At 45.0% G+C, this 17,678-nt stretch overlaps 1 protein-coding gene across 1 annotated transcript; it reads left to right on the top strand.

Moving 5' to 3' along the window:
• The first annotated feature begins 4,712 nt into the window (after nt 1–4,712).
• Nucleotides 4,713–14,575, top strand: LRRN4 (leucine rich repeat neuronal 4). The gene is made up of 5 exons (XM_057382668.1): nt 4,713–4,934; nt 6,287–6,996; nt 8,190–8,394; nt 9,408–9,545; nt 10,638–14,575. The coding sequence occupies exons 2-5, from the start codon at nt 6,318–6,320 to the stop codon at nt 12,178–12,180; spliced, it is 2,565 nt and encodes an 854-aa protein (XP_057238651.1). The 5' UTR covers nt 4,713–4,934; nt 6,287–6,317; the 3' UTR covers nt 12,181–14,575.
• Nucleotides 14,576–17,678: the final 3,103 nt, after the last annotated feature.

The raw sequence follows: 17,678 nt of genomic DNA, 5'->3' as shown, positions 1-17,678 counted from the left end.
CTCTCCTCTGGAGAGAGGCTGAGAGATGGAGATGTTCAGCCTGGAAAAGACTCCAGGGAGACCTGAGAGCCCCTGAAAGGCCTACAAGAGAGCTGAAGGGGGACTTTGGACAAGGGCAGAAGGGAGAATGACTTCCCACTGACAGAAGGCTGAATTGGATATTAGRGAGAAGTTCTTTCCTGTAAGGATTGTGAGGCCTTGGTATGGGTTGCCCAGAGAAACTGAATGCCTCTGAGGAACCAGATCTGTAGCCATCAGCTCTGCCTGCTGGATGAAGCCACACACATCCATCAAGGTGAAATTTGATTCTATCCTGCAATGTAGAGTGATCAGTAAAGAAAGGACAGAATTCATTAAACTGATGGACAAACCAAAACTGGATTCACATACCTAAAGAAATACAATGGGCAGGTATTGTTATATTACCAAGAGATGCTGCAGAAATCACTACATAAATTCATAAACATTACCGGAAACAGAAAGYCCAGATTTTCATGCCATGTCCTGTGCTTTTCTCCAGGCCCTATCAGAGATTTCAGTGGAATCACTCCCAGTTTGTGCCAGGTTAAACAAACTACAGCTTTACATTTTACAAAAAAAGAAAAGGAATGCAGCCTGCCTCCCAGCCTTCTRTTCTTCCCTCTCCTCAATACTTTTYACACAGGCTGARGGACAGGAACCATCCAGTTTTTGTTTGGTAAAGAACTTAATCACTTGTCACCTGCTTAACACAAGCCMAGTATTTTCCTCATGTTGTGAGATCCACCCAAGTCCAAACACTGTCAATATTTAAAGCCAGCCTAAGGGTGCCATGGGAGAGCTAAATGCTCATATTAGTTAGTGCCAGTCTCTTCCACAGAAAGCTGCCTTCAGGACTCAGCCTCCCCTYTGGCTTTGCAGTGAGGGTGCTGACAATGTTTTCATGGAAGTTCCCCATTTGGCAATGATAAGCTCCTGTAAATTGCTCACTGGGAAGAACAGCTGCATGCTTGCCATRCTCAGGGCAGTTTGTCACAGAGTATTGCACGGAACCCCTGTAGTTACCGTTTGCCTACGTGACCTGAGCACAGGAATGCAGAGATGGGAAATCTGAGCATAGCTCTCATTAGCAGAGTGTGTGTCTCATTCCATTGCTAAACAAGCACGTGCACTTGCAGTCCAAGCTGTCTGTACTGGAATTTCAGAGAAACAAGCAAATATTTCCATTTTCTATCCTGCCCCTCCTTCAATCTTACCCCATGTGTCACTGGCTTTGGACTAAATCCTTCACTGCTACTTTGCAAGGAGGAGCTCTGCCAGCTCATCCAGTCTAGCTTCAAGCCCTACCCTTTGCCATTTTAGGTTAAGAGACTGATCCCCTGCTGATGACCTCTCTCCTCCCTCTTATTTAGGTCACTCAGCTGTCTTCTCTCCTTGCTCCACTCACCTTGCAAGGATTTTTAAAAATAGGTAGAAAAGGAAACTTTTTATCCTTATTTATAGCTGCTTTTARTGCTGCATGTGAGTGCAGCTCTTCTTCCTACAAACAGACCCGGGAGAGGTTGGAGTGGGAAGGCATGACCCAGGGCAGTCCTGCACCTCTGTAATTCCAGGCTGGATATGGTGGGCAGCACCTGAGAGGAGGCCTGCACCAGTCTGCTCTGCCTGACACCTGCACCAGCCACAGCTTCAAGTTATCTTTTCAGCCCGTTCTATGTCACCGAGCACATCCCAGTCAGGCTCCAGGCATTCCCTTAACGCACAGAGGGTACCATGTCCTCCCTTAYTTGTGCAATAACCTGATCAGACTTGGTTCTCATGGGCTTGTTCCACGTATTTATACACGGGCTTAAAGACCACAGGCTCAGTGGGCTGTGGAATCCACATCATTAATTACACAGTGCCAGATATCCAGATATTATGGGCGAGGTTTCCCAGAGTGCGTGAAAGCAAGACAAGGGTATCTGCCCTGAAGTTTTGCAATACAGAGATGAAATCCTGGATAGGAATGTTACTTAGATGAAAACAAACCTTTAGGAAACTTACACCTCAGCTCAGCTGCAACCGTATTGTGTACATGGTGCTTTATTAAACCCAAGTTAGGTCAGGGTAAAGCACTGCCGATGTCAGATGGTTGCTGCTGCTCTTACATCAAATTCCGTGGGGGATTTCACCACTGCCTTCAGCCTGTGCTAGGAGACACACCCCACAGTTTTCCGAAACCTCAGGCTAAATAATCCCGTTCTTCCATTCTCTCCCTTTTCTCTGTAGGAAAATATCTTGCTTGTGCTTACTCTGTGGACAGGCCTGCAAAATAGTTCCTTTGCTAGTTTTAAAAGCCGTTCTCCAGATTTTTTTYAGAATATTTTCATTCTTACCCATCATTTGGATGATGGCCAGTAAGAAACATTCACCTCTTAAACTTTACAGCCTGGTACCATCCTCACCTTCTCCTGCTTGCCCCAGCTCTGCTTATCTTAGTGTCACTGAGGAATGCAGGGCTCAGCCCGAGCATTCCTGCAGGCAGAGGGGCTTTGTGCAGCCCTGAATCACCCCCGGGGAGGGGGCGTCTGGTTTAGCTCTCTTTGCATTACCCGTGTGAAAAGGCTGACAGGAATGCCCGCCTTTGCTAACTGCTCCCTCAGGTTGTCACTGAAACTCTCAAAAAAGCGGAAAAAAGAATAAAAGGTGACATGAGAACAAGACTAAGTGAATTACAAAGGGGAAATCTCTGCCTGTTGCTAGCAGATATTGCAGAGAAACTGGTGAACAAGGGCTGCTGCCTGCCCTGGGAAACTTTCACCAATACCTGGGCAGCTGCCTCAGATGTAGCACATAGCAGAAATATTTCAGATGATGAGAGTTTGCAGCTAGGCAAAAAGCTGGGAAGATACAGTACCTGCCACAAAAACTAGGCACCCAAAAAAAGTAGAAACAAAGCTGGAAAATAAAAATTTTAAAAACTCATTTTCCAAGGGTGCTCTGCCTCTTGAAACAGGTTTTCTGTATCACTCAGAAATCAAGAGCCTCTGGGCAAACGAAACCTCCATCTCCATTACACCTTCGCTGAAATGAGCAGCCACTTTACCAGTGTGACAGTCTGCTCCTCTCAGTCTCCAAAATGAAGTCAGGATGAACTCATTAAAATTAAAGCAGCTTTTGGCTCATCCAGTTACCTGCAGTATTTTTTTAAGACATTAAAGCAATAAGATAACCAATAAACCTAAAATAAGCAATGAAAATCCACTGTAAATACTGCGCTAAGAGCAACAAACACAAGTATTTCATAGCCCAGGGCAAAGCCAGGCCACCTCCCTGCTCCTCGGCTTCCCAAAGAGGAGTGCTGCAGCCAGAAGGTCTGCGAAGCCGAAAGCAGGATTTCCACTGGCCTGGCTGGAGCTGGACTTTCCTCCTCTTATACCAAATTCCTCAGATTTTTGTAACCTGCTCCACTTTGCCCTTTGAACCGCAGAGAGTGCAGAGCTCTGCAGGTACCTGCGAGTGCACACGTGCTGGGCCTGGCTGCCCTGCTCCGSCTGCCCCACCAGGGTTAATGCTGGGATTAGCCCCTCATTTAGAAAACCATTTGTCTTGCCCTAGAGCCATTCCACAGGGGAACAACATGTGCACCTCACCCAGCCTCCAAGGTAACCGCAATGGCTCCAGGGAGTCCTACTGGAAGCCCCTATCTCGTGGTGGGGATGTTCTGGTGTTTTTCAAGGCTCCCTCCCCACGCACATAATGACCCACACGGTCAATAGATAAGGTCTGTGTACATGTGTACATTCAGACTCAAGGTTTTTGGTCAAGCAAGAYCTTTTTCTGCACTTTAGCACCGAAGTTTATGGGTCTGTGCTGCCTTCATATCAGGGATCTGTTTTGTTGTCCCGATAAAGGAAAAGCACTGACTACTGTTCTCCTCAGATATTTGAATAATTAGTTGTCTTACAGTAGCATCAGAACAACCTCCCTGAAACAACTACGCTTTTGTTTTTACTTTGGAACAATCTCCATCAACTCAACCCTTTATGGGATCATTTCCCTGACTTTATTTTTTGCTCTCAACCTAATTATTATTTGACTWGTGGGAATGCTGAAAAACCCAGCTCAGGGCATGTCCCTCAGTGGGAGATGGTTTATGCTGTCAGTTTTACTTTTCCAGCAAAGAATAAGAAAAACAGCAGGAAGGGAATTCTCCCAAGCCATGTGGAATACAGATGCAGAACACAGAACACAACCCACACACAGCAGGACGAGGAGAGGCCTCCCAAGGCTGTCACRCGGGGAGTGAGCTACCCCACGCCCTTTCCATCGGCGGAGAAAATTCCTCTCTGCGGGAGGAGCAGGTGAGGGTTTCACTTTTCTCATATCCTAAGGGCCTTCTTAGAAAAGTAATTTGTCCTGCGTGAACTTTTCCAGGATTTACTCACAAGAGCAAGAGTCYTAGAGAGAAATTTAAACACTTGAAGCCCCTCTTTGGCGCCTAAAGAAAGACCAAAGCTCATGTCAGCAGGCAGAGCCTCAGCTTTACATCATMCTGACCTGACAACAAAGGAACACAACAATTCCTCTCCCTCCCCCTCTCAGTGTAAGACGTGAGAATTGGGACTATTGASACTGATCTTTTCCCTTTACCCCCCTCTGCTTAGACAAAGACAGACAGGAGCAGCCCTGCCTGAGTGTTGGGAAATAAGAGCCCTCCCACCCACCTCCTGCTAGGGCCAAGGGAGCAGGGAAAGCTGCCTGGAGCCGCCCCCTCTCAAAGCTGGATGCGGGGGAGCGAGCCTGGAACAAACCTCGCCTGAGTTTGTGGGCAGAGCCGGGAGCGGGGAAAGCTGGGAACAGAAAAGAGGCATTTCACGCTCTSGGCTGAGTCACCCGAAGTGTATAAAATCAAGGCCAGGCAGTCGGAGCCACTCCGAGCAGAGGCACGAGGCATCAGGACTTTTGGACAGGTACGTGCAAGCGGATGCGGTTTAGAAGCAAGGATTAAGATTAAATCTAAAACTGGAATACAGCAGTCCAATTCCTGCCATCCTCTCCCTGCCATGTGCTGCGGCGCAGGGGATCCAGCGGCTCCGGTGACCGGGAAGCCCTGAGGCKGCTTGGCTCTTGCTCGGTTCCATCTGACACAGGCAACCAAAATACATTATTTTGCTGGTCTCTTCTTCAAACCTGGGATGGCAGCAAAGGGTAACAAAGGGCAGCAAAGGGTCTGGGCAAGACCTAGCATAATTCAGGGAATAGCAAGTRGCAATTAAACTTTGGAATAAGTCTGAGATCTTTCATAATACATGGGGCTTCAGTCACCACCCTACACTGTAATATATTTTTGGATGAGGAATGATCATTTTGATGCCGGGCAGCACAAAAGACAGCTCAATAAGAAAAGCACTATTTTTGGTCTGGGGTTCATTATTTCTTCTGACACRGATTACCTGTGGGGACTTTGTACAAGTCACTTAGGACTTTTTTTTTGACAAAGACCAAAGCTGGGCTGGGAGGAGGAGGGAGCACAGAGGGAACTGTAACACTAAATAAAATGGTTTTTGGCACACAGGCCTTTGGGGCCCTGATCCAGGAGTATACTCAGTTTCTGACCACTTCCATGAAATGTGGCTTGGGAGCTGCATTTTCAGTGTATCCTCTCCCAGCAGCTGGGCTGTGCAGCCTGTCTGTGGCTCTCATGTACAGCAGGGCCAGTCTCTGCCACTGCCCAGCAGACGGGCTGTGGGGCACTGCCAGCTGCTCARGAGCCCCAAAGCACCTGTGGGGTCYCCGCTGTGACTGTYCTCRGAACRGGRCAGAATTGCYCTGGCAGMGCCCACATGAGTCCCAGGGTTTTGGTGTTCCAACTTACAGTAAGGGAAGTCCTTTCCAACACAGAAAAAGCACTTCTACCTGCTCACTCCTTTGCAACCAATCCCTGACCCTGTTGTTTAGGCATCACCCCGCTGGAAAACTCTTCTCACTGGGCTTGCCAAACTGGACATTATGCAGCAGGACAACCTGCTGGCGCTGAGGCTCCTGATGTGGGATACAACTTGGTTCATGCTTCCTGCATGAAAGGCTGTAGGCACACTTAGTCTAAGACTTTATGGTACTTTGTCCCCAAGAATTCATGTCTACTTAGGCTTAGTTCCAGAAGTACTATTAATTATCATGTATCACTGGCTGGATATAACAGGAAAGGGATATTATAGAAAATGTTTTATTTTTAAATAGTTTGTAGATGCCTGGGGGGATTTTAATTTAGCTCTAAATGTTGATGTTTTGTTATTTCCTCCCTGAAACAAAAATGAAACAGATCTTGCAAATTCCAAGCACCTTGGAGAAGCATGTTGTTACCTTTGCTCATCCTCTCTCTAATGACGRGGACCATAGCATATGGCCCGGTGAGCAGAGCAGCATCCAGGGATGTCACCACCTTTTTCCAGCTGGCTCAGGAAGACACTTGGGAGAATGTTAACCTCAACAGCATGTCCTGTGAGGATCGGAMGAACAGGACCTGGATCACCCTGCAGCTGACCAACAACAGCCTGACAGCTTTCCCCATCTGTCTGCCAGAAACCCTGGAGACCTTGGACCTCAGCAACAACCTCCTGGAAGAGTTGAATGGCACAGAGATAGCAAACCTCCCACGGCTGCGTGTCCTCTCGCTGAGGCACAACCACCTCTGGTCAGTGAGGTGGGGATCTGAAGCCCTCAGCAGTCTCCTCAAGCTGGACTTGAGCTTTAAYAAGCTGTCATTTGTGCCATCCTGCCACAGCTCTGCCCTGCCTAACCTGAGGTGGTTGTCCTTGGCTGGAAATCCACTGATTGAAATCCAGCCACTGGCTTTCTCCTGCTACCATCAGCTGCAGGTCTTGAACCTCTCTGCAACACTGCTGGGGCAGGATGACAGCAGAGGAATTAGTGAGTCTGCTTTTGCCATCAGCACAGATCCCAACGAGGCCATGAACAGGCCTGGAAACTCTATCAATGTGCTTGATCTGAGTGGGACCTTTCTTGAGAAAAGTAAGTTTCTGGGTTTCCCACTGTAAACACGGGGCTTGGGTAGGCTGGGGGAGCAGAATCCTTGCTGGGATGATGGATCCCATCCTGGCTGAGTCTGGAGTGCAGGGGGGATCCCTCACACTGAAAGCTGCAAACAGCTGGCCCAAGCAGGGAAGGCACTCTCACGAAACCAGCCTCCCAAAGGAAGGACAGAGACCAGACAGACAGCACTGTTTGTCCCAGTGTAGTCACCACCTCAATCCTAGTTCCACTGTCTGCTGCTGACAGTCATCCCCCTGTCAGCCCTGGGATTAGTTTTGGGACAGGCAGGAGGAAATTAGTTTCTCTTTCCAGACAGGCAGTTGAAATCTTTCTTTGTCCCCACAGCTACAGCTCTGTAGCGCTGCACTGAAGTAGCACAGAAAGAGGCTTTTTGTGCCATCCACGGCCAGCTGAATACTTCCGCAGAGCGGGGAGACAATCCCTGCCCTGAGCAATTCACACGAGGTTTTTTTCCTTTTGCTTGCCTCCCCTGCAGCATCAGTTTATAACTGAGGTGCTGARGCACACAGATGTGAGATGCCTTGCCCARCTGCTCTCAGCCTGGGGCAGAGCCAGGGCTCCTCAAGCTAAAGGTTTCACTTCAACTCACATTTARCAAATGCACCATCAAATTTCATCCWTGAATTTCCCTAATCCCTCTTGTGGTAGTGAGTTACCCTATTGAGTCATGRGATGGAAAGGCCCTTTTGTACAAGACCTATTCCTTCAGTTTCATGCCTCTTGGCTGKTTTTCCTGTGCTAGGAGAAATAAGTGGTTTCCTGTCTTGTACCAGTGAGAACCTTGTAGACTTCTCTTAATTTTCACCAGTTTTCTGAGCAATCCTTCTCYTTAAATGAATAAGGAGAAATCCTTATTCATTTAATCTCACCCAAGAAGAAAGCTATTCCATATCTCCTATCAGCTGTATTATCTTTTCTTTTCCCTTCTCTTCCTCTGCCCTATGACAGCCTGATCTGTGGGGAATATTACAAMAATGCAGCTGCATGAGTGTTTATACACTGGTGTATTGATTGTTCTMTTCTTTTCCCAAAGAGAATAGCTGCAGAAGGTGACAGATGTTTTATATCAATGAATTCAAATCATTTTTCTAGGCAGAAATCCACAGGAATGTGCTCTTTAGGCAACAGGTGTAAATATTTTTCTGTTTCAGTTCAACCAGGGTGGGCCAGAGATTTGCCCAACCTCAGATCACTTTACCTGACAAAGATGCCACGGTTAAGAAGCCTYGATAGTGACTTCTTCAAGTCTCTGCCTGGTCTCCGAGAGCTGCACTGTCAGGACTCCCATTCCCTGGATTTTGTGCAGACAGGGATGTTTGACAATGCTCCTTATCTGAGCCATCTCTCATTTGAAAAGTGAGTTATTMTCTTTTTTGTTTTTCCCCACATAACACTGCTTTGCCTGACAGTACCGTGGTGCCTGGGAGCTGGCCTGAACAGTTTGCATGTTATCAGATTTGAGAAGGAGATGTGGGCATGCCAMGTAAAACCTGTGATCTGGCCTTATAGAGCCGGTACAGCCCAAAGAAACAGCATGGGACTCATAGCACAATTAATTGTGTGCTTGAAATTGTATCCCTTGCACTCRCATTCCTCTGCCTCATCTCCCTGTCCAATGGATGAATTCACCCAGTTCCTGGTCTGGGTTCCCAGACCAGGCTTCCAACACCTGCARTGGCAATATCCTGTCAGAAGAGAAGTGGGTCTCTGGGGATTCCGTGCTTTACAAAGGATGAATGCTGACAGTTTCCTAAAATCTGCATCTTGGAAGCAGAAAAAAATCCTCTCCCACTTTTAGTGTGACAGATTAATGTAGTTCCTTAATATAAGCAATGGTTTAGTCCTTATCCTAGAGGTAACACCTCTTGGTATGTCACACACCTGAAATACTGAGCGAGACAAAAAGTCTGGGAGTGATTTGTCAAAATAAGAGCAGGTAAAGTACACACAGAGCAGTCAGCTTAAATGAAAAGAATTGGAGAGCACTTTAAAAGATTTCTATAATACCAGCCCAGATTATAAGCGTATCAGAAAACAAACACTGGAGCACTGGCTGTGCCTAGAAACCAGCTTCAGGAAAATAAACTGATTTAAAGCAAAAAAACTCTATGGATTCCATCCCCACTTGAATGCCCCACTGAATTTACACAGCACTTTCCAACACTTGCAGGAATACCAGTTCAATGTGGTAAGAGTTATAAAGTCCTAGAAAAAAAGAGAGCATCTTCTAAGCATGCAGAGTGCAGGGTGGTAGCTACTGCCAAAGGAACTGGGAATATTGCTTTGTGCCTTACACATTGGAATACTAAGTACAGTCCAGTCCTTGGAACGCTCAGTGTTTTCTAATTATTGCATTTGTCATCCTGTAGCTGTAACCTGAGTTCCTTTAATCCTTGGAACACCAATTCATCGGGTGGCATCACAATCAACTTGTACGGGAATCCTCTACTGTGCAACTGCCAGCTCTCCTGGCTGCTGTCCAAGCCCAAGAAAATTGTTCTGCAAAAGTAAGTGAGCTCAAGGAGATAAAGTAATGCTTTTCAGACACAACTTCAATGTGTGTGTTGTTTAGGGACCAGACATTCACCACCAACTAAATTATTCAAATTTCTTGTGTGTTCTTCCTTTCCACAAGAGGAAGAAATGCAAAATAATGTCCCTTTCAGGGACAAAGCACAAAGTGTTATTAGCTGTGGATTCTACTTTAAGGTGAGAATATTTTCTTTCTGTTTTGGACCATAGTTCACTATTAGGTGAAAATAGAAAATGAGTGGTCTTGATGTGCCACTTCTGGAAGCAGAAACTGGAAAATTTTGGAAGATCTTTAACAAATTATTTCCTCCTCACCCTGCCATCCCCAGTCACCACCCTTACATCACCACCGGCAGTCAACAAAACTTGCAAATAGCACCATTTCTCACCTATTGTTTTCATGCTCTCCTACGGTTTTACAGACTAATTACAATAAGTTGTAGTCAARAGAAATATTTGCATATAAATGGTCTCTCTTCCTTTTGAAAGGCCACCAAGAAAATTTGTCATCAAATCTCTCAGAGAGCAGGGAAGTAGATTGTTGAAATTAGATAGTTTGTCATCGGGTTTAGCAGTTGCATTCTTTACCAAAAACTTCAATGACTGAGTAAATAAAGAATTCAAGATTAGTCATTTAAAAGTCCTGCATCAGCCCACCTCTAGSTGCCTAAACCAGCTGGATCAAGGATCCTGGGAATCCTGTTACATCTCTCTGCATGTGTTCCCCTGTTACTGTGGCATTRAAGTCTGACCCTTTAAGACAAGCTGGCTTGAATCCCAATGTTCTTTACTGAGGTTCACAGCCATTGTACCAAAGGATGCTTCCCCTCGGGCAAAGGGGAAGCACCTTTTACAAAACCAAAAAGCCAGTTCCAGCTAAATACCACAGCCAATGCTGTGGAAAGCTTCCTGGACCATTGCTAAGACAACCTAGTTTTGGTCTAGTTTTCACGTGTTCACTAATAAAAGACTGTTTTTTGACAGCAGGTCGACAATTCCAATCCAAGCAGCCTACAGAGGCCTGTAATATTCTTGTGTATCTTGATTATTCTGTTTTCCTTCTGCAGGGCTCAGGATACCTTTTGCACACCCCAGGAAGATTCGGGCAGACTTTCAACATCTATTTCACTACTGGAGCTCTACAATAAATGCCAGTCTGAGAGCAATGTTACACTCCCYAATTCAAACACAGCCTCTCCTGATTATGATGCCTTCAACTTCACCAGTTACGATGCCACTGCTGTAGTAACAGACTCGGCACTGCTGACCAGTGATGCTCACACCAGCTCSCTAATCCAGAGGGATGTAGTGAGCACAGCAGCCTCCAACTCAGCACAAACCAAAGACACCKATACCAGCTCCCTGTTCCAGAAGAATGAGATGAGCACAGCAGCATCAAACCCAACACTAACCAAAGACACCTATACCAGCTCCCTRWTCCAGAAGAATGAGATGAGCACAGCAGCATCAAACCCRACACTAACCAAAGAAACCTAYACCAGCTCCCTAATCCAGAGGRATGTGATGAGCAYGGCAGCATCTAACSYAACAGAGCCGATKCTAACAAAGGCCAGCAGTTCCTCCCACAAGGAGGAGGTGGTTTCTGAATCCACAAGCAATCCCCCTTCCTTGGCATCTGTAACCTCCTTCCCAGTTTTTCTCAAAGAGCTCTTTGCTCAGTTCTCAGATCACAGCTCCACAAGTCAAACTGCAACAAAACAGCTACAGAGAGGTCTCAGAACAACCGATGCGACATTTCCCCAGGAAGAGCCATTCAACCAGACCACCAGCGATTATTTCAATGGAGCAACAGGAGTCCTCCACACCACTGACCATCACATTCACTCCTTTGCCACCCATGCCAGGGAAGATGGCCCCCAAACGAGTCCCCCACAGCTGAACTACACAAGGAGCAGTGCTCAGTCAGAGCCTGCACCCACCACATCATCGCCCCATTATGTCGATGACTACGATTACAATGAACAACCACCRAAGGAGACCTCAGTGCAACTGGCCCCCATCACCTGTGACTACAATCCTTGCAGGCACCTGCAGAAGCCATGCAGTGAACTCCAGAATGTRTCCCAATGTTTGTGTCCAGGCATGTCAAGTGAAGATGAGATTCCAGACCCACCCAGGCTCAGAGAGGTGATTGAAATCACAGACAGCTCTGCACAGATACGCTGGTGCGCYCCATATTCAGTTGTTCACACCTATGAGCTGATGCTTCATGCTCAAGACAATGAGGACAGRCAGTTTGTCATGGACAACATTTACCCCACAGCCAGGCAGTACACTCTGTATAACCTGCTACCRTACACCACTTACCAGATCTGTGTGACTGCTTCCAACAGAGCAGGGTCAAGCCAGACAACAGGCCAGGAAATTCCAGGTAATTCGTGCACCAGATTTAAAACAAAACCCAGCTACAAGTATGTCTTTGCTGCTCTGTCTGCAGCAAGTGGACTCTTTCTCATTACCACAATTATTTTGTCTGTATGTTTGTGTAAGGTGTGTAAAAAACCTCAGAGTGAGCAGTATGGTACACATTTAGTMTCCTACAAGAACCCAGCATTTGATTATCCCTTAAAACTACAAACCACTAATTAGCTCTGARTTATTGTTCTACACAGTCAAAGCACACTGTTCTCCATCATCTTGGTCTGTTTTTGTGAGACTGAAAATGTTCTTCAACAAAACCATGAACCATCCGATTTTTTAACTGTGCTGTTTCTAAGGGAGAGAAAACCACCAAAAAAAGCAAAACAATGAATGAAGTCAACCAGAAAAAAATCTTTGGACTCCTATTCCTGTGCTAAGCAGCAGCAAGCCTAGACACTAAACTTGAAAAGTTGTTTTTATAAYCACCTACAAATAGAGTAGCATAAATTTCACACAGTGAGAGGCTGCCTGGCCAGCTGTCTGCRTTTMGTATCTCATGAACACAGATGAGAGCTGTAATCCAAATTGCATTTAGCTGAGCAAGACACACTCTGYTYTTATTCACAGAGCAAAGTTGTGGGYTCAGTTTTTTAAARRTGTTATCCAAAAAAAGGGGTATAGTTGAAGGGACTTAGTGGGCTCAGTGACAAAGTGCTGTGCAGATCTGAGTCCRTTAAATAACTGAAGTGGATGCAGGTGATCACCTAATTTCAGGAAAAAGAAATATGAAATTTAATTGTAATAACAGATTGTACAGCCTGTGGGTCTGGAGTAATTATTTTCTTCTGACTWTTTATGATGTTGTCCATAACTGAGTCTCCCAAGTGCTTCCCCAATGCCAGCTCACAGGCAGTGGGGGGTTTGCAGTATAGCAGTGACCCACAGAAGTGGGGAGGGAAGCATGTTAACATTTGTTTCCCAATGGATTTTAAGCAGAGAGGATGTTCCTGTCCCAATCATCCATCCCATCTGCAGATTTAGTGGCTGATGATTTACCTCATACAGTGGCAAAAAGCCAAGTAATGAAACAGTTTAATGCGTGTGTTGCTGAGACTTGAAAAATCCAAATGCCCTCCATTAGAAGCAAAGAGTTCTGCAGACATCTTTCAAATGAACTCTTGGGTGCCAATTTCTATACAATAATAGTAAGAGATGCTGATAATCCCAACTTTGAACTTGCCATTAAAATTCAGAGATGTTTTTTTAAGGTCAGGCAGTTGTCCTGATCTGATATTTCCCCATAGGTTTCGGTTCCAGGAGCTGCCCATTCCTGCTGCTGTACACTGCTGTACAGACACAGTGCATRAAACCCCCGGAAGTCTGAGGGGAAGGTGCTGCACAGTGTAAAAGAGTCTCTGATCTGTTCTTTTGGGGTTTTAATGCTTTCAGTATTAACAGAAATAAAAGCTACACAGCTCTGTTCTGTTCTTTTTTAAAGACATGAATCTTGGTACTGTCTTTACCATCTACAATGTTTAGCCTCAGAAATTAACTTCTTTTGTTGTTTTGGAACAAACTTGGAACATGTAGTAAAGAAATGTTTTTATTGTGGTAAATTTGTGTTCTCTGATGTCCTAAGAACTTTCATTTCGTATGTGGCAGAAGGAGGCTTGTGCCTTTGTCACCACTATGGGCTTGCAGTTCTTTGTTGGGAATTCGTCCTTTTCCCAGCAAGGCACTGTGAATGACACTATCACTGGACAGACACAGATTCCTGCCATGTCTGTCCTGAGCCCCATGACTCAAATTCGGAATAGAAATTAAATGCAAATGGAGAAGACAGGACAGTATCACTTTTCACATTCTGGTAGTTCAGACCTCTCTGTTTGGACCTAGTTTTTTATATTTATTTCTGGCCTGGATTTTTTCTGCATTTTCTGGAGGGGTTAGTGAACAGGTACAGATGATTGTCATTTAAAGTAAGCAAATGAGTCAAAGACTCATTATCCCAAACTGGGGCAAAGATCATGTATTCCCTTGTGTTTGTACAACATAGCTCTAAGAGACCTTGACTGGGGTGTTTGATTTTAACAGAAACAGAAACTAAGTGGAGCAAAATAAGAGATTTGTGAATATTAAATTTATGTTGTCTTGAAGATTAGCTCCAGAGGAGGTCAGGAAAAAAAGATACTGCAACTGAAAATAAAGATTGTTCCAACTTAATTATGAGTTTGTCCAAAGCAAGAGGACATAATTTAAAATGAGATTCTGAGAGGACACATCTCACTACCCTTTAATCACTGAACTAGAAGATTTATCACAGTTGATTTCTCCAACCAGTTCTCACTCCAGTCTCTCCTGAACTTCACAGCCAAGGCAACATATCAAAGCCTCCCTTTCTTTAAAAGTGCCCTTTCTGGGAGCCACACAAATATACATGTCCTACTCCCASAAACCCCTAGTTCTTCCAACTTTAAGTAACCCTCAATAGCTCAGTTAATAACCCTCAATTCATCTGATATAGAACCATCCTGAAGCACCCATGGCCCAAGGGCAGCGCCTTTCTTTTGCCTGGCCACACTCAACCCTTCCACTAGTAAAGAGATGTAGCAGAAGGATTAAAAACATGGGATTTTTATTTATTGACACTGTGAGAAGTATCAGTGCTTCAAATGTAGATTTTTTTTTTTTATAATGCCACTTTATATTTTCACTGGAATTTATTTTAGTAATGATCAGCTTCATTCAGTTCCCAGAGGAGGGAGTTCTCACAGCACTGCTCAGGACGGGGGCAGTGAGGARAGCAAAGCAACCCGAGAGCAGAACGGAAACTTTCCCAATGAAACCACGTTAGGAAGCTGCCCAGCTTTGCTCCGCCTGCTTGCTCCTCCCCCTTTTCCTGCTTGCGCCCAACAGCAAATACTGTTTGTACCTCCAGYTTCAAAGACATCAGCCTTCGGCAGCGAGACTGGAATACACAAACATCTCTGAAACAATTTTTAAAGGCTATCAAAAAACAACATACAAAAAAAATATAACTAATACTTCACTTACTGTTTTGCAGTTTCACTTATTCTTTTTCTCGGAGAGGAAGATCATTTGGAGAAAGTGCAGAGAACATCAAAATAAGTTTTTAATAGCTTGTGTAGCTTTTTTTTCTGGTTTTTCTTTCTCAGAGGAAAGTCTTATAAAGATCCTTCTCCATTCACTTGTCAGTGTTTTCCTTCTTTCCAAAGAAGAAATCCAAGTCGAAGCAAAGAAAGTCCACAATTGCCAACAGTGTCTGCGGGTGCATCCCCTGGTTGTCATGGCAGAAATGCACAATGCTCTATCATTAACTGCACTTGAAAATCAGTCACTGAGTCCCACAGCCTCCCAGCGGAAACACTCTGGGAAATGGAGCTGATCCTCTCCATACAGGGGGAAAAAAAAAAAAAAAAAGCTCTTTAAGGGTCAGAACTCCCACTGGTTATGAGGGAACAGACAGACACCTTGGTTTTGGTGCAACAAATGTCATTTAAAGGAGCAGTTCCTGAGAGCCTTGTAAGCAAACCTTGTAAGCAGATGGGTGGGAAAGCCCAGAGCAGCAGGATATAGTGCTTCAGSCTGATCCATCTCAGTGCCAGAAGGAATCCCACTTTCAGAGTTGTCCCAGGCCAGARGTATGACAGGCATTAAATGAGCCAACTGAGAGATGATGCAGCCCAAGACAGGGAGCTCACACCACATCCCAGGCTCCATCAGCCTCTTCATGGAAGGAAGCACCAGTTCAACTACGATGCTCCCTCTCAAGCACTGCTCTGGAACGGCCATATTCCTCCACAGGGATCTCTGGAGCAACATGTTTGTGTGGAGTTAGAAATGAGGAGCCTCTGAGGGCTCGGGATGTTGCTTGCCAAGAAGCCTCTGATTTGCTCTTTACCTGTGAAATACAGAGAGATAGATCACAGGTGAGAACATGTTTCGTGTTTGTGGGAACATATTCATAAAAGAACATGTTTAAACTCCTGATACTTTTTCTTTTTATCAGCTCTCCAAAGGATGCAGAGTTTGTTCTGAGCAGGACAGTCTGTTAATCCCAACCTCTCTAAAAAGCAATCAAGCAGCACAACAAATTAACACCGTTCTTACGAAACACATCCAGGAGGCAATGCCTCACAGCAAGGCAAGTGCTCTGCTGGCATCTAGAGGGAGAGGAGGGAATAATCTCGCCAGCTCCTCTCCTACARGGAATACTCATTCTTTCACCAAAGAGCTTCACCCTGCACCCTGCAGACCAAGGTCACTGGCTTGCACTAACCGTGTGCTCCTGTGTGTCCACACCTACTCCTTTGTGAAGGGAAAGAAGGCAGAAGTGCTGAGACGGCAGAGAAATAACAGCATCTGCAGYCCCAGTCCCACACAGCTTAACAGCTGCTGTTACTCAGCAGCTTGTCTGTTCCTGCTTCTAATTCTTTTTGTGGCATTATGACCAGGAATTTCTCTACTAACTTGGCACTGATAAGGAAAAATGTGTTTTTGGTTTTTTTTTTGTAAGAGCAAGGAGGGATTTACTGCCTGCAAAAATTGGAAAATCAGTCTACAGGTGCAATAAGATTTTTCYAAAAACTATTGTAGATTTTAGAAGCAGAGATCAGATGGCATTTGTTGCACTTAGAGAAAAATAAACAACAATATTTGCACTGGTGTCTTAGCAGAACAAAATCACTATAAATAGTGTGTTCTTCTTCCCTGCCAAACCACAGTGCATGGCCTGCATTTTGTGCTGTTAGAGAACCCTCACACTTCAGTGCTGGGTGACTTTACACATAATAAGGTCATACTTGTGTGTCGCTGCCTGTATTTCCTGATGCATTCCCACAGTGTGTATCCTCACTTTTCCTGGATGCTTTGATGAAATGACTCTGTAAGCAGCCTTTTCATCTGCTTGCCATGGATCTCAAATTAGTTTTTTTAAAGAAACATAAGTGAGAAAAGACCTTCAGATAATACTAAMAATAAATTGAGAGAATGGGATGAARGAGACAAAAAGTCTTCACTAAACATAGACTAGAGCAGGAGAAAAAAACCAAAGAAAATCAGAAGAAATCAAGTAAAAGAGTCACAAAAAATGCATCAAACCCAGAATCCCTCATTCATTGTCTTCTCCAGGAGGTGGAGGCAGCGATGCASCCATCCCAGCCATGCAGGGCTGGAAGCTCCTGCATGGCTCAGCCTCAGGCACCACAAGCCAAAAATTCTGACAAACTCCAGACAGAAAAGGGATTTTCTTCTTTAAAAAACTAAGATCTACATGTTGTGCAAAAAACTCTGTGTTGGGCAGACGCGAGTATTGCATTTATTAAATGTTTTGAAGCTCTTATCAGRGCATGATTATGTATCAATCTTATCAGAGCATGATTAAGTAATGGTACTTAATAACTTATCTAAGGCCATGAGGTGAAATGACGTCACCCTCTTTGTGGCAATCATTCCTTCTGCTGTCATCACTGCTGCCTTGAGGTTTCTCATTATCTCTAGGGAAAGCAAGAAGACCCCCACCAAGTCTAACATCCAKCTCAGGAACATTGTGCCAGCAACARGCATCCCATAACTGASCTCAGTGCAGCTTTAACTAAAAATCTTACTTCATGGTGCAGCTGCCTATTCACACAAAACCAGAAAATGCAGTTTCTACCACATTTAGTCAAAATTAGGTCCAAGTTCTATTTGAAGGACAGAGTACT

Source organism: Malurus melanocephalus, unplaced genomic scaffold (assembly GCF_030028575.1).
Source record: "Malurus melanocephalus ecotype Western Australia unplaced genomic scaffold, MMel_1.1 scaffold_13, whole genome shotgun sequence".
Taxonomy (NCBI): Eukaryota; Metazoa; Chordata; class Aves; order Passeriformes; family Maluridae; genus Malurus; species Malurus melanocephalus.
Note: the sequence above shows the minus strand (reverse complement) of the source record. Positions and strands in the feature narration are given on the sequence as shown.